The sequence below is a fragment of the Babylonia areolata genome, chromosome 18 (assembly GCF_041734735.1).
Source record: "Babylonia areolata isolate BAREFJ2019XMU chromosome 18, ASM4173473v1, whole genome shotgun sequence".
Taxonomy (NCBI): Eukaryota; Metazoa; Mollusca; class Gastropoda; order Neogastropoda; family Buccinidae; genus Babylonia; species Babylonia areolata.
Window position 1 is genome coordinate 2,808,217 of NC_134893.1, and position 17,336 is coordinate 2,825,552.

Genomic DNA, 17,336 nt, shown 5'->3' on the forward strand with positions numbered 1-17,336 from the left:
TCTCAAGGCCTGACTAAGCGTGTTGGGTTACGCTGCTGGTCAGGCATCTGCTTAGCAGGTGTGATGTAGCGTTATATGGATTTGTCTGAACGCAGTGATGCATCCTTGAGTTACTGAATTGAACTGAACTCAGTTATTATTCATAAAGTGAGTTGTTATTATTGATATTGTAATGATATCATAGTTAGACTCCACACTACACTGCATTCATTTATTATTGTATGGTTCATTTCTGCCCAGCCTGCTTTTCAGATATCTGCTGTGTTTACCTTCTCAACTGAACAGACCTACTAAAAGTCTTGTCTTCATTTGTGCCTGAATTGGATCTGATACAACCACCATTACAGTTATTATTGTTATTAATGCTTAAAACAGCACCTCATAGCAGACTGCTTACGCCGCATTCAATTATAATTCATAAAGTGAGTTATTGTTATTTTCATGATATCAGAGTAGATTACACACTACACCGCATTCAGTTATTATTGTATGGGTCATTTCCACCCAGCCTCGTTTTAAGGTATCTGTTGTTTACCTTTTCACTATTTCAGCTGAATAGACCTACTAAAAGTTGCTGAACTGAAGTCTTGTCATCATTTATGCCTGAATTAGATTGTACATACCCCTGAAAATGGAGTATGGCTTGCTTCCTGCATGGTGGGGTAAAAATTATCATACATGTAAAAGCCCACTCGTGTACATACAAGTGAATGTTGAACGAAGAAGAAGAAGAGATTTGACACACCTATCATTACAGTTATTATTGTTTTTGGTACTTATAGCACCTTTCTTGGTCAGAGACCAAACCCTTAAGGGTTTTAGAACAGGGAGTGATTTGCCTGACAGGTTGCCAGCCTGGGTAGAGCTGACTGAGAGCTACTTTAGGCACTTGTCATTTGTTTCCTGTGCCATTCAGTCAGGCTTCAGCTGCACACACACACACACATGCACACACAGACACACACACAGACACACACACACACACACACACACACACACACACACACATGTATATGTTAGACTTCTGAAGCTTTTTTTTTCTTTTTTTTTTGTGTGTGTGTGTGTGTGTGTGTGTGTGTGTGTGTGTGTGTGAACCTGAATGTTGTGTGTTGTGTGTGCAGTCCTTGAACCTGGGGGAGAACTGCTGCGGGATGCAGGAGTACGAGATCCGCTGTCTGATCCATGACGTGGCGTCAGCACTGGAGTACCTGCATGGGAAACGCATCATCCACAGAGACCTGAAGCCTGAGAACATCGTGCTGCAGCTGGTCGATGAAAAGGTTGGCTTTTTTTCAGTGTCTCAAGAAGGTGTCACTGCTTTCAGAGAAATCCATATACGCTACACCATATCTGTTAGACAGATGCCTGACCAGCAGCCAAAACCATCGTGTTAGTCTGGCCTTAATCCCTTGAGTGCCATAGAACCTATTACTATGTGCAAAGTGATGTCACTGATGACATCATGAGAGAAAGGGAGATAATTCTGGAAGGTTGAAAAATTACACAGTTTAATATCTGGAGTGGTATATCTCCAGATCATTTTCTCAGTTTAAGGCTGATTGTTTTATATATTTTTTTTTGGGGGGGGGGGGCTTGAAAAACCTTTTTCTACTGTTTTTCCTCAGCACTGAAGGGGTTTAAGTGCATGCATATATTCATGAGAACGCTGGTCATTAAGGAGAAGCGTGAGCGAAGAAGTAGGGCTCGACTTCTGGAGACGTTTTCCCTTGCAACACCTGTGGCAAGTGGTGGGGTGTGCTGCGCATCCAGAATCGGCCTCTTCTCCTATATGAGGACACACACCAACAGATAAGCCTGCCTGCCGTCGGTCTGACGAGAGACTCCATCATATTGGTGTACCTATCAAGATTGGATTTTTTCTGCAGAATTCTTCCAAAAGACAACACTTTCCATGGGTTCTTTCACTGTGCGCCAAGTGCATGCCGCACATGGGATCTCATTTTGTTGTCTTATCCAAATGACTAGACACTTGGTTTGATTTTCCAGTCAAACTTGGGAGAAAAGGCAAGACCAGGATTTGAAACCAGACCCTCAGGGACACATGTTGGCAAATAAGCATCTTAGATTGAAAAATTCTGCTGCCATTCTCTTGAAGAGGTTAATGAACAGAACTTCTGTCCTTTTCTTTTCTTAATCTACTCAAGGCCATGACCAAGTCTGGGGTGGATCAGGCACCTGTTCCATTAAAACATTTAAAAAAATTGTGGTGTGGTATTGATCAGTCTGTACACTTTGATGCTTACCTGAAACTGTAACTAAAGCTCTTCTGTTTTAGGCATTGACATCAGTCCTTTGAAAATGAAACTGAAACTGAAACCCTTCTACATCATTCATTCATTTTGCCCATTGGAGCATAGGCCATCAACGACCTCTCGCCATTGCACTCTGTTCTGGGCTGTTCTGGCCATTCCAGTCCAGTTGGTCCCTTGCCCTGTAGGTTGGGCACTGATAGAACAGACCCACTGCCCTGCCATGCAAGTCGTAATAGGCGACTAAGACAGGACCACCTCGCTCAGAGGATAAAGGGTTTTGCGTAGGGCTAACTACCCTACCTGTAAAAAAAGACCAGTTACAGAAGCATCGACGACAAAGAAACCCTTCTACAGTTCTACAGTTATGAGACCGTACCAAAAGATCAACTTAGGCTGGGGTTTATTGCGGTGTAAATGAACAAAACTGTCATACACGTAAATGTTATTTGTCTGTATGAGTGTGTATCTGTATATAACTGAAACCTGATTGAATGACACAGAAAACAAATGATGAGCGCCTAAGTGGCAGCCATTAGTCGGCTCTACCCAGGTAGGCAGCCTGTTGTGCAAATGATCCCGTGTTTGTAAAGTGCTTAGAGCTTGGTCTCCGACCGAGGATAGGTGCTATATAAATATCCATATCGTCATATCATTATCATCACTGATGTTACCATTGCAGATAGTGTACAAGCTGATTGACCTGGGCTATGCCAAGGAACTGGACCAGGGCAGTGTGTGCACGTCCTTTGTTGGCACCCTGCAGTACCTGGTGAGTTTTGAACCCTGTGTCTCTGGTTTGCCTTTGTGTATACATCACTTCATACTGAACAGATTGCTCGTGTATCTGTAACACATCAATGCAAACAGATGGCTTGGAGCTTACTTCAGTGCCTGTGTAAACTGTCTGCCATTATGAGTACATACCTTTTGATATGCACCTGTAGTTTGGATTCACTGCAGTATGTGGTTGTTGCATCACTGGACACTTGATTGTTATTTTGTGTACCTGTGAATAAATCAGTAGGTACATCTATTGATCACCTGCCTCCCTGGAACAAACCCTTCATCACCTACACAGATGCAGACGAACGCATTTGCACATACATGTGTGTGTGTGTGTGCGTGTGTGTGTGTGTGTGTGTGTAATTGCTGCCATAAATGCTTAAAAGTTCACACATATAATTGGTGAATTGTACACACCAGCTCATAAGCGCAAACATGCACATACTGACATACTGACATTTATATTCTACATGTTTGCACAGACACATGTTCACTTGCACATACAACACATACACTCACACACACACACACACACTCACACACACTCACACACACACACTCTTATAATGATAATAATAATGGTATTTATATAGCGCTGAATCTTGTGCAGAGACAAATCAAAGCGCTTTCGCACCAGTCATTCACACGCATGCATAACTCTAAAACTGTAGAAACTAAAGACGAGGAAGAGGCAGGCAAGGGAGGCTATTTTGGGAAGAGGTGGGTTTTAAGGCCAGACTTGAAAGAGCTGAGTATGGAGACTTGATGAAGCGAAAGAGGAAGTTCATTCCAATTGCAAGGTCCAGAGACAGAGAAAGAACGGTGGCCAACAGTCGACACACACACACACACACACACACACACACACATGTACATTACAGATACAGCCCAAAGGGTCTGTGTGCAGGCTCCCGAGCTGTTTGCCAGCAAGCAGTACTCACAGACAGTGGACTATTGGTCGTTCGGCACAGTGATCTTCGAGTGCATCACTGGAACACGCCCGTTCTTGCCAACCCTACCTCCTGTGCAGTGGTGAGTGTATACATATGTGTAATATTCATTCATGTCTGACTGACCATCAGAGCTACAGGGTGGGCATCTGCTGTCTTGACTGACTGTGCTGGAATTCGATTGAAGTTGAGAGTGTCTCGTCCAAGTTACATCCCAACTCTCTTGGCCAAGAGGGCTTTAGGACAGTCAGTGTTGGGATGGCTCTCAAAGGCCAACTTGCCCGCAAGGGCCCAGGACTAAGAGCTGGTGCAGTCTTGCCACCTAGTTTGAGAGTCATAATCCTTCACAAAAGACTAAGCTGTGAATGAATTCTGAAAGTTGTATTGGAGAAACAATTGATCATACAGCTCTCACATTGCTGTTGGCCGAATTGTAAGCTGATGTCAGTCTATTCCATAGGCCGAACAATGAACCTGGATGAGTTGTAGCTGAATAAACTGTTTATTCTTGTTATACCGTAGGCACTGTTTGAAAGATTGCCACATCACAAATCTTATATCATTTGAAAAATTGCTATTTCATAAAACTGATAAACAGTGATATGATTTGAAAGTGTGCCACTTCATAAAATGTGTATTGCTTGAAAGTGTGACTTTGAAAGTGTGCTCCATCATAAAACTGGCATTGTTTGAAAGAATGAATGAGATATACCACGTCATATACATTACACTTCATAGATAAAAATTCTTTTTTTTTTTTTTTTTTGCTGCCGCATCATCTGCACCATTTCAGTGGCATTACTCCCACGCTGCTCATTTAGATTCCCCCATACACGGCCACACCCGGGTTCGTCCGTCACAGTTCCAGCATCGGCAGTCCGCAGGGAACCATCGATGTTAGGTCGCCAGGAGGCCACACACCAGAGGAGACCCTGCACTGCTGCTGAGTCACTTCGGTGGTGTTTAGTGGTGCCTGTTCTGATTCAACGTACTTAGGACACCACCTACTAAGCCCCCTACTAACGACAATAATGGCTTAGTCGCGGAGCCAGACTGAGTGAGCGTCCCTCCCAGTGTGGAGACCGCCACCACGTCCCTCAAACAAGTCCACCATGAATCTGCCGACACTGAACACACTGACAGGACTCACCCCAAGCACAGAAATGGAGGGGCATCGAAACTGAGGTCACCATGAGAGCAGGGCATGAAAGGTCACAGACTTTGAGACTGTTTTGTTTATATTGGTTACGATGAAGGAGTAGGATGATGATGACGATGTTGCTATGGAGGTCCATTTTGGTTTGGGACTGCATGACAAGGCTGTACTCTACGCTTCCTGTCATAATGACATCCCAGCGTTAACCAGGCCCAAGAGATACAGACACTTGCAGTGTTGGTCAGGTAATCAGAGCAACACACCCAAATATGCATCCTTGAAGTGGATGACACTCGACTGTGTGGTCCCAGTCTCCCCATTTAAGCCCACAGCACACTCAACTCTGGGTAGGAGCCGGCCACGGGCCGAAAAACCCACCTCCACTGGGATTCAAACCCGCGTCCTCCCAGCCGTCAGTCCGCGACGCTAACCACTTGGCCACAGTGGCTGGTTGGATATAAATTCTTAATGTAAAAGTCCATATAATTGGTATTTGAAAGTGTGCACTTCTTAAACCTGGTATAGTATGAAAAGTAGAAAGGTTGCCAGTTAGTAGACCTGGCATTGTTTGAAAGAATAACTAAAATGTTCCACTTCATACAATGGGTATTTGAAAGTATGCAACTTTGTAAATTGAAAGAGAAAATATAGAGACCAAACAGGGTCTGTGAGAGTAGTGATGGCATGATGAATCAATCAGTTCATCAATCAGTCAGTCACTTTATTGTCTGAACCATAGTACAGACTTGTCATAGAGAAAATATCTTAAGAGATAGTCACTTTTAAATGTGAAGAGAGTTATTCCATCACTGAATTAAAACACTCACCCAAAGATGGTGGGAAATAGTTGGGGGTGAGGGATGGAATGGCGATGTACTATGAACATCACAGTAGATTTGTTAACAATATAAATACAAATGATCGACATACACATACATTAGTTAATAAATCTTAGTCTTAAAATTAAACTTAAACACGTTTAGTCTTTACATACTCCACACAAAAATGACATGGGAGTCATCCGATAAAGATATGGCTGATGGTGATAGCGATATTGTGATGAGTATGTACAGCGTTCATGCACAACACTAAAGATAGCGTGGTGATCCAGTCGTCCAATACAAGAGGTGGATAGTGATATAGTGATGATCTGCATTCAGGCACAAGGAGGTGTGTGCCAAATCTCCGGATGACATCTGCGCCTGGGTGGACGTGGACGGCGTGCGCTTCTCCAAACAGCTTCCCCCTCCATTCAACCTGTGCCTGTGAGTTTGACTTGATGCCATCTCTTCATGTTATTTTTTACTAATGTGCTTTGGTTTTTTTTTTGTTTTTTTTGTTTTTTTTTTATAACCTGAGCCCTTTTTCATGGTTGTGCTGTTAATTTCTTCTTCCTTTTTTGTTTGTTTTGTCCCCGACCCCCACAACCTCGCCCTGCAGTTCTGGTCTGGGCTGTGAGTCATGCACTGGAGAGATGGGGCGTGTACGCTTGTTGGTTTTGTTTTGAAATTTGTTTTTCTTTTGGTATATCCTCATTCCTCAGTGTTTTGATGTAATGTTTTTGTTTGTGTGACTTGTAACTTCTGAACATGTGTTTGTTTTCATCATCTGGGATTATTTTGTTTTGTTGTTTGTTTGTTTGTTTTTTTGCTGTATATTTGCTGTGTGTGATACTTCTTTAGCAGTTGAAAATTATAAATGATGATGATGCTTGAACTGGGATATCAAAGATAGATTTGGTATCTGCTTATATGTTGGCTGTGTACATGTTGAATTTAGTTGAAATGAAGGCCATTGTGAACACAGGTAACCGTGATAATAATGAGGCAGTTTAACGCACATACATTACTAGTATGGACTGATATAACATGTGATGGTTATGATGGGTATGAATATTCCAATGATGTGTGTTGACCAGCACACATGTTCTTGTGAACGGAGGAGGACCTTCCTCTCCCCTGACACCTAAACCACCCCCACTCCGGTCAGCCTGCCCCCTTACAAAAGAAAAAAACAACCCCCCCCCCCCCCAGAACCCACCCCCACACCCCCCCAAAACCAGCACACACAAAAAAACACACCCTGACGACAGACTGATGGGTATTTTCAACCATATATCTGGGATATTTTAGTCTTCAGATGGCTGCTATATTCACTGAGCCAGCATCTCACGTGTTTACTTCTTTGGGCGGTGATAATTTATTGTTGTCATACTGAGGAGAGAGGTAGCAGAATGGCCAAGATGCTAGTCTGCGAAGACCGTGTCCATGATGATTTTGGTTCGAATCCCAGTCTTGTCCTTTCCCTCAAGGAAATGTCCTTTCTGTCAAGTTTGACAGGAAATGTCCTTTCTCTGTCTAGTTTGACAGGAAATCTCCTCTCTCTCAAGTTTGACAGGAAATGTCCTTTCTCTCAAGTTTGACAGGAAATCTCCTTTCTCTCAAGTTTGACAGGAAATGCAAGTTTGACAGGAAATGTCCTTTCTCTCAAGTTTGACAGGAAATCTCCTTTCTCTCAAGTTTTACAGGAACTCTCTCAAACTGAGTGTGTAGTCATTTGGATAAGGTGATATATTGAGGCCCTGTGTGCAGCACATATTTGGCACGCTGAAAAAGAACCCATGGGAACATAAGCGATGTCCTCTGGCAAAAATCAGTAGAAGAATATATGCTTCCACTCAAGGCCTGACTAGCAAGGTGGGTCATGCTGCTGGTCAGGCTGGCAGATGTGGAGTTAGCACATATGGATATGTCCGAACACACTGACGCCACTCAAGACCTGACTAGCACATCGAGTCATGCTGCTGGTCAGGCATCTGCCTGACAGATGTGGATTTGTCCGAAGGCAGTGGCACCTCCTTGAGAAACTGAAACTGAAACTGTGACGTTACAATGGTTCCAGGCCGATGACCTCCTACCTGGAGCAGTGGTTACGGCTGATGCTGCGCTGGGATCCCAAGCAGCGCGGGGGTGGGGTGGTGAACATGAGGCCTAAGTGCTTCCTTCTGCTGGACCAGATCCTGAACACAAAGGTTTGTGTGGGTGGAAGTGGTGAGGAGAGGGTGTGGAGGGATCTGTGTGTGAGTGTGTGTGGGGGGTTTGGGGGGTGTGAGGGGTTAGGGATGTGCATGGAGGGATTTGTGTGTGGGGGGGTGGGGGTGTGTCTGTGTGAGGTGTGGTGAAGGGGATGGTAGTGGATGGAAGTTTGTTAGGGTGTGTGTAACAAATGTCTACAATCACCATAATGTGTGACGGGATGTACATTAAACAAAGTTTGTTAGGGTGTGTGTAACAAATGTCTACAATCACCATAATGTGTGACGGGATGTACATTAAACAAAGTTTGTTAGGGTGTGTGTAACAAACATCTACAATCACCATAATGTGTGACGGGATGTACATTAAACAAAGTTTGTTAGGGGGTGTGTAACAAACATCTACAATCACCATAATGTGTGACGGGATGTACATTAAACAAAGTTTGTTAGGGTGTGTAACAAACATCTACAATCACCATAATGTGTGACGGGATGTACATTAAACAAAGTTTGTTAGAGTGTGTGTAACAAACGTCTACAATCACCATAATGTGTGACGGGATGTACATTAAACAAAGTTTGTTAGGGTGTGTGTAACAAACGTCTACAATCACCATAATGTGTGACGGGATGTACATTAAACAAAGTTTGTTAGGGTGTGTGTAACAAATGTCTGCAATCACCATAATGTGTGACGGGATGTACATTAAACAAAGTTTGTTAGGGTGTGTGTAATAAATGTCTACAATCACCATAATGTGTGACGGGATGTACATTAAACAAAGTTTGTTAGGGTGTGTGTAATAAATGTCTACAATCACCATAATGTGTGACGGGATGTACATTAAACAAAATTTGTTAGGGTGTGTGTAACAAACGTCTACAATCACCATAATGTGTGACGGGATGTACATTAAACAAAATTTGTTAGATTGTGTGTAACAAATGTCTACAATCACCATAATGTGTGACGGGATGTACATCAAACAAAGTTTGTTAGGGTGTGTGTAACAAACGTCTACAATCACCATAATGTGTGACGGGATGTACATTAAACAAAATTTGTCCTCCTCTCTGCCTCCAACTCCTACAGTACAGTTTAGCACATTTTAGCATGGAGAGGCACTACATGATTTAAATAATTAATTGACAAAGAGGCAGAAAATGCAAGAAAAACTTAGCCATATGAAGAGCACAGGCACACGAGTCAAGATAACCTGCCGGAAAAAGCAGGCGCTAGTCAGGGATGCAGAGGGGGGGTTACATACTTCCGGGAGGTTATCGGCAGTAGTTACTTTCATTTTCTCAGCATAGGCGGGTAGTACTTTGCACAGGACAGGAATCAGACCCCTGCCGGAGTCTGCTAGTGGGTCATGGTAAGTATGTTAGATAAATGTTATTCCAGCAGAAAAATTTCCTTTATGATCACTCCCCACAGATAGGGCTGCAACTCCTACGTTCTCTCATGTGTACACAAGTGGGCTTTTACATGTATGACATTTTTTACCCTGCCATGTAGGCAGGCATACTCCATTTTCAGGGGCGTGCATGCTGGGTATGTTCTTGTTTCCATAACCGACCAAACGCTGAAATGGATTGCAGGATCCTCAAGGTGCGCATTTGATCTTCTGCTTGCATATACACATGAAGGGGGTTCAGGCACAAACAGGTCTGACCTGGGAGATCGGAAAAATCTCAACCTTTTACCCACCAGGTGCTGTTACCGAGATCTGAACCTGGTACCCTCAGATTACGACTCTGCTATTGCCCCCATTGGCACTAATTTTTAATAATTGATGAATTAAAACATGATCATGACAACTCTCCACAGATAGTGCACGTGCTGCACGTGGAGGGGAACACGCTGCTGTCCATAAACTGAATCATGATCATGACAACTCCCCACAGATAGTGCACGTGCTGCATGTGGAGGGGAACACGCTGCTGTCCATAAACTGAATCATGATCATGACAACTCCCCACAGATAGTGCACGTGGAGGGGAACACGCTGCTGTCCATAAACTGAATCATGATCATGACAACTCCCCACAGATAGTGCACATGGAGGGGAACACGCTGCTGTCCATAAATTGAATCATGATCATGACAACTCCCCACAGATAGTGCACGTGCTGCACGTGGAGGGGAACACGCTGCTGTCGTACCCGCTGAAGGAGGATGACAGCATGGCCCACCTGCAGAAGTGTCTGGAGCTGGAGACCAAGATCCCTGTGGCCGACCAGGACCTCCTGCTAGCCAGCGGCGTGGCCCCTGATCCCCGCAACCCTGCCCTGCAGTGCTGGTCTGAGCCTGTGAGTTATGCTGGGGAGATGATGATAATAATGATGATAATGAATATTTGGACACCCTCTCTCTGGAAAGCCCAGAGCAGTTACAAATACAAGTACATATACATACACTGATGCAGATACATCTCATAACATTCATTTGCCTATGAGCATCACAAAATAAACAGGTCACACACACACACACACACACAAACACACACACACACACCAGGCATTCGTACTGATACAGCCCCATTCCTCTCTCCACCCACCAACAATTGCAGACAGACACAGAGGGTGGAAAAACTAATCATAACAACTGTGGAAAAGGTGAGATGGGCAGTTACACTTGAAAAATTCCAGACTATAAGCCACAACTTAAAAAAGAAAAGAAAGAAAAAAGAATGAAACATTAAGTCAAGAAGCATAATTCAGTTCTCCAGGTAACATGAATTGTCTGTATGATAGCTTGAAACCCCTTGAGTGCCAGGGGAGAAACAGTAGAAAGTGGTGTTTCATAACATGAATTGTCTGTATGATAGCTTGAAAGCCCTTGAGTGCCAGGGGAGAGACAGTAGAAAGTGGTGTTTCATAACATGAATTGTCTGTATGATAGCTTGAAACCCCTTGAGTGCCAGGGGAGAAACAGTAGAAAGTGGTGTTTCATAACATCAATTGTCTGTATGATAGCTTGAAAGCCCTTGAGTGCCAGGGGAGAAACAGCAGAAAGTGGTGTTTCATAACATGAATTGTCTGTATGATAGCTTGAAAGCCCTTGAGTGCCAGGAGAGAAACAGCAGAAAGTGGTGTTTCATAACATGAATTGTCTGTATGATAGCTTGAAACCCCTTGAGCGCCAGAGGAGAAACAGCAGAAAGTGGTGTTTCATAACATGAATTGTCTGTATGATAGCTTGAAACCCTTTGAGTGCCAGGAGAGAGACAGTAGAAAGTGGTGTTTCATAACATTAATTGTCTGTATGATAGCTTGAAACCCTTTGAGTGCCAGGAGAGAGACAGTAGAAAGTGGTGTTTCATAACATTAATTGTCTGTATGATAGCTTGAAACCCTTTGAGTGCCAGGGGAGAGACAGTAGAAAGTGGTGTTTCATAACATGAATTGTCTGTATGATAGCTTGAAACCCTTTGAGTGCCAGGGGAGAGACAGTAGAAAGTGGTGTTTCATAACATTAATTGTCTGTATGATAGCTTGAAAGCCCTTGAGTGCCAGAGGAGAAACAGCAGAAAGTGGTGTTTCATAACATGAATTGTCTGTATGATAGCTTGAAACCCCTTGAGTGCCAGGAGAGAAACAGCAGAAAGTGGTGTTTCATAACATGAATTGTCTGTATGATAGCTTGAAAGCCCTTGAGTGCCAGGGGAGAGACAGTAGAAAGTGGTGTTTCATAACATCAGTTGTCTGTATGATAGCTTGAAAGCCCTTGAGTGCCAGGAGAGAAACAGTAGAAAGTGGTGTTTCATAACATCAGTTGTCTGTATGATAGCTTGAAAGCCCTTGAGTGCCAGGGGAGAGACAGTAGAAAGTGGTGTTTCATATCAATTGTCTGTATGATAGCTTGAAAGCCCTTGAGTGCCAGAGGAGAGACAGTAGAAAGTGGTGTTTCATAACATGAATTGTCTGTATGATAGCTTGAAAGCCCTTGAGTGCCAGGGGAGAAACAGTAGAAAGTGGTGTTTCATAACATTAATTGTCTGTATGATAGCTTGAAAGCCCTTGAGTGCCAGGAGAGAAACAGTAGAAAGTGGTGTTTCATAACATGAATTGTCTGTATGATAGCTTGAAACCCTTTGAGTGCCAGGAGAGAAACAGTAGAAAGTGGTGTTTCATGTCATGAAACAATGTCCAAAACAGTGAAGAAGCCTGAAACTGACAAAATGTTCTGGAGATATACGACTCCACATAAACTTCTAGAGTTATTTCCCTTCTTCTGATGCTGTCATCAGTGACATCACTATGCATGTATATGATACGTGCTAGCCACTCAAGGGGTTAATTGCTTGAATTAATCATGGACACACTTTAGTACATTTTAATGTTCAGTGATTGTGACAAATATCTGGGTTAAAAAAAAATCTTATTAATGTACTGTATGTGCATCTCTGCCAGTGCGGTGAGCCACAAGTTTTTTTCTCCCTCTTGATAGTCATTCGGGTCCAGCTACGACCATCAGAAAATCCAGACAATAAGCCACAACTTTTTTTCTTCCTCTTGTATGACAGTCAGTCGTGTCCAGCTAATGGCCATCAGAATGGCAGAGGAGGCAGAATTCTGCTATCCCAGCTGTCTGGGCTAGAATTTGATTGTTGTGGAGAGTGTCTTGCACAAGTTAAACACCCCACTCTCTCGGCCAAGAGGATTTTAGGACAGTCGATATTGGAATGGTTCTGGAAGGCCACCTGGCCCCCCAAGGTTGCAGCACAAAGAGCCAGTGAAATTTGTGCCTCCCAGTTTTAGAGTCGTAGTACTTCAGTTAATCATAAAAAGACCAAGCTGTAAAAGAGTTGCAAAAGCAGAGTGATACTTTGTTCATGTACACTAGGAAATCCTGACTTTTAATCAAAACCAAAACGGCCCTTGTGTAGATTTTTCTGATTCTGTGTTGGCAGAATTCTGAAATGACTTTGTTGCTGCATTTTCCAGTCTATTTCTGTACCAGTAATTTCCATACATTTTTTTGGACATGTCATTTCAAGTGTGATGTCCGCAGCTTATATACCAGTGTGGCTTGTGTGTGAATGAATTCCTCTATTTTCATTTTGAAAAGAAAATTGATGGGGTGCAGCTTATATTTGGATGCAGTCTATAACCTGGATTTTACGGTGATATGTTTGCAACCAGGCCCTGCAGTTTTGGTCCGAGCCTGTGCATCACAGAGATAGTGACGGGTGTACAGAGGAGTGGAGTGTTGGAGGTTCATTTGTTTACTGATAGAACTGTGAAATGTTGACATTGCTGTTGAATTGTACAGTAAGTAACTCTTGGCCAGCAGGAAAAATAGAACACAACCGCAAGCTCAAAATCCAGACAAGCCCACCAAATGATTTAAAGTCTTTTTTACAATCGAGAAACCAAATAATGCCCAGGTCTTCCTATGAATCATCCCCCCCCCAGACCCCCCCCCACCCCTCTGCCCTCCCAAGAAAAAGAAAAAGATCCAGTACAAAGTTTTATGGGAATGTTTTATAATTCTCTCTGCGTATTGACATCTGTTTGAACTGTGTAAAGTGAGCAATTTTAGCAATCTTGGTGCATTTGTATGTTTGCGTGCGTGAGTTTGTGTGAAAGTGTTTGTATGTGCGTACGATTGCATGTGCATAATGTGTGTGTGTGCATGGTGTGTGCATGTGTGTCAGTTAATGTGTGCAGTTGTGTGAACGTGTACTTATATGTGTGTGTGCATGTGGTTAAGTGTGTAGATGCAGGGGGGTTTAGAGGGGGTGGGGAAGGGGGGGTGCACATTTTGCCTGCATGCATTACACGCTTGCTTCCCCTGCGTGTGCAGAGCCCGGAGGAGTGGGTGGTGTTTCTGTTCCGGAAGAAGGGCATGGCCAACCACAGCGGGCGGCGGCGCCACCTGCCTCCCATGCTGCAGTGCATCGTCAAGGAGCCCAAGACTCTGCTGCCCTTCAACGTCAGTGTTGTACTGTAGGGAACATGTTGTGTTGTGTTGTATGGCACTGCGTTGTGTTGTATGGCACTGTGTTGTGTTGTATGGCACTGTGTTGTGTTGTGTTGTATGGCACTGCGTTGTGTTGTGTTGTACTGTAGGGAACATGCTGTGTTGTGTTGTATGGCACTGCGTTGTGTTGTGTTGTACTGTAGGGAACATGTTGTGTTGTGTTGTATGGCACTGCGTTGTGTTGTGTTGTACTGTAGGGAACATGCTGTGTTGTGTTGTATGGCACTGCGTTGTGTTGTGTTGTACTGTAGGGAACATGCTGTGTTGTGTTGTATGGCACTGCGTTGTGTTGTGTTGTATTGTATGGCACTGTGTTATGTTGTGTTGTACTGTGTTGTATTGCATTGTATGGTACTGTGTTGTATATTATGATATTGTGTTGTGTTGTATTATATGGTGTTGTGTCGTGTTGTATTGTATGATATTGTGTTGTTTTGTGTTGTATTTTCTTATATCATATTATATGGTATTGTGTTGTGTTGTATGTTATTGTGTTTTATTAGATGATGTTGTATTGTATTGCATTGTATTATATTGCATTATATGGTATTTTGTTGTATTGTTTTGTATTGTTTAACATTTTGTCACAGCAGATTTCTCTATGTGAAATTCTAGCTGCTCTCCTCAGGGAGAGCACATCACTACAGTGCAGTTTCAACCTTTTTTGAATTTTTTTAAACCCTTTTCTGCCTGCAGGTGTATTTATTTGTTTTCCTTTCAGTGTGATTTTTTTTTCTCCAGAATTATGTCAGGGCAACCCTTTTGTTGCCAAGGGTTCTTTTACATGCGCCAAGTGCATGCTTACACACAGGACCTCAGTTTATCGTCTCATCGGAATGACCAGTGTCCAGACCATGCATGCCACTCAAGGTCTAGTGGAGGGGCAAAACAAAAAAGTATTTGTGAGTGTGGGATTCTGTGTGCTCAGATTCTCTCGCTTCCTAGGCAGATGTGTTATAACTCTGCCACCACTGTGACTGTTTCAGCGTGTGGCTGCATTCACACTCACAGATCATTTATCTCAGTGACAGGCACAATAATAATAATAATAATAATAATAATAATGGATACTTATATAGCACACTATCCAGAAATCTGCTCTAGGTGCTTTACAAAAACGCTTTTGTTAACATAAAACATTATATCTATGTTACATACACACACCAAAATGTGACTACACACGCACGCACGCACGCACGCACGCACGCACGCACGAATACATACATTTTAACGTGTGTATCTAACAGCTACCCTAACACATACGCACACATAGGCAGGCACAAACTTACATAAAGACACGCACACACAATACACATTCATGTACATACATGCGTTAAAGATGCTCTAACTCCATGTCAGCAGGTAATGGAAACACGAACATACTCAGCATGCACACTCACGAAAACAGAGTACAGATGACTTATGGATAAGGTAAAATGGCCACATATGTGAAAACCCCACTTGTATAATTATGTGTGAGTGAACGTGGTAGCTGTATACGCTAAACACAGAAAGAAAAGAACTCAGCACAAGGTGCCTGCAGTCTTCCAGAAGGCTAACTTGGCAGTACATTGTTTGGGAAATAAAGTCAGTGGATGATCAAAGACATTTTTTAAATGAACGGAGAAGGACTAACACTGACAATGCGTACGAAAAACTTCTTTTTAATTAACTGGCTTCAAGGAATCATGTTTACATTTGATCTGGCTAGATGACTTGCCAGCAGCGTCAGTTTGCTTTTTGTATAGTTTTTGTTTGTTTATTATCATTATCATCGTCACTGTTATTATTATTATCATCATGGTCATTATGATCATACAGGAGCAGCGAGTAGCCTGGGCACAAGCTGTTTACTTCCTCCAGCAGCAGAACAGGGACTTCAAACGGCTAATACTGAGTCAGAGAGCAGCCATGTAAGTAACCATCATCATCATCTTCATCATTATCATCATCATCATTATCTTCATCACCGTCATCATCATGATTTTCATCATCATCACAATCAGCATCACAGTCTTGGGGCCACAGTGCAAGTTATCAACATTATCTCCACCATCTTCACAGTTACCATCACAGCAACAGGGCGGCCATGTTGTAACTGAATAACCATTACAAGCATCATCACAGTAGGAGGGTTGCGACGCAAGTTACCAGCAGTATCTCATCAATCATCATTAGAAATCAAGTTTACACACAACAGCAGAAATAAAGTAGTGCTCATCAAATTGTGATTGTGCACCATAAGATGAAAGGTGACTGCTGTGTCTATAAAAACTACTAGTGGGGAACTTAACCCTTTGAGCCCTGAGTTCCTGAGCAATTTTAACCCTTCTGCCTGAGCTCCTGAGCCAAAATTTGCAAATAATTGGTATTAAACCCTTTGAGCCCTGACCACCGCTTTACCGGTGGCAGAGAAAAATGACATAATGCCCAGCCACCGGTTGAGCGGTGCGTAAACACTTGAAGCGTGCAGAGTCTCAACCTGGCCCGTCAGGGCAGAAATCAGGGACAAAACGTGCGAGAAAACAACTGTACACAACGCAGCAAGGAATTGATATGTTTGATGATTTATCGGAAGTAGAGTATGACAGTGATTACTCTGTTAGAGAGGTGGAATTCGAATCGGATGATTTTGCTACAGATAGTGATGTTGAAAATGAATCTGAGCATGCAGAATCAGTTGATCAAAGGAGGCGTGTCAGGTTGAGACTCTGCACGCTTCATGGTAGAAATCGATCTTTTTTATCCAAAGCACATGCACAAAACACAGTGAAAAGGCGTGGCAATGTTTGTACTATGTTCACTGACGTCAGAATATTACGGTTTTTCTGATTGGCTCTTCAATATAAGTCAACCAATAGCAAAACACGACACAAGTGTTTACGCACCGCTCAACCGGTGGCCAGGCATTATGCCACCCCTCCCCACCACTGGTAAAGTGGTGGTCAGGGCTCAAAAGGTTAATAAAAACTGTGGGTCGTAAAATAAGGCGTGATGATTTCCAACTAACACAGTCCCTGAAGACAGACCTATGGTCAGGAACACTGGGCGCCTGTTAACCAAAGTGAGTCTTTACAACCCACAATTTTTTTTATAAACTTTCTCTGTTTGTGACCACATACTTTTTTCTTGAAACAGTGCCATGAAG

The 17,336-nt window shown here is 43.0% G+C and overlaps 1 protein-coding gene across 1 annotated transcript in view; it reads left to right on the top strand.

The window, feature by feature from the left end:
- LOC143293133 (inhibitor of nuclear factor kappa-B kinase subunit alpha-like) overlaps positions 1 to 17,336 on the top strand; it is a 42,678-nt gene that overhangs the window by 4,780 nt on the left and 20,562 nt on the right. Inside the window, exons 4-11 of the mRNA XM_076604048.1 lie at positions 1,122 to 1,280; positions 2,953 to 3,042; positions 3,964 to 4,088; positions 6,323 to 6,427; positions 8,064 to 8,193; positions 10,321 to 10,512; positions 14,012 to 14,140; positions 16,010 to 16,101. Coding sequence (XP_076460163.1) covers positions 1,122 to 1,280; positions 2,953 to 3,042; positions 3,964 to 4,088; positions 6,323 to 6,427; positions 8,064 to 8,193; positions 10,321 to 10,512; positions 14,012 to 14,140; positions 16,010 to 16,101 — 1,022 coding nt within the window. The remainder of the gene's footprint in view (positions 1 to 1,121; positions 1,281 to 2,952; positions 3,043 to 3,963; positions 4,089 to 6,322; positions 6,428 to 8,063; positions 8,194 to 10,320; positions 10,513 to 14,011; positions 14,141 to 16,009; positions 16,102 to 17,336) is intronic.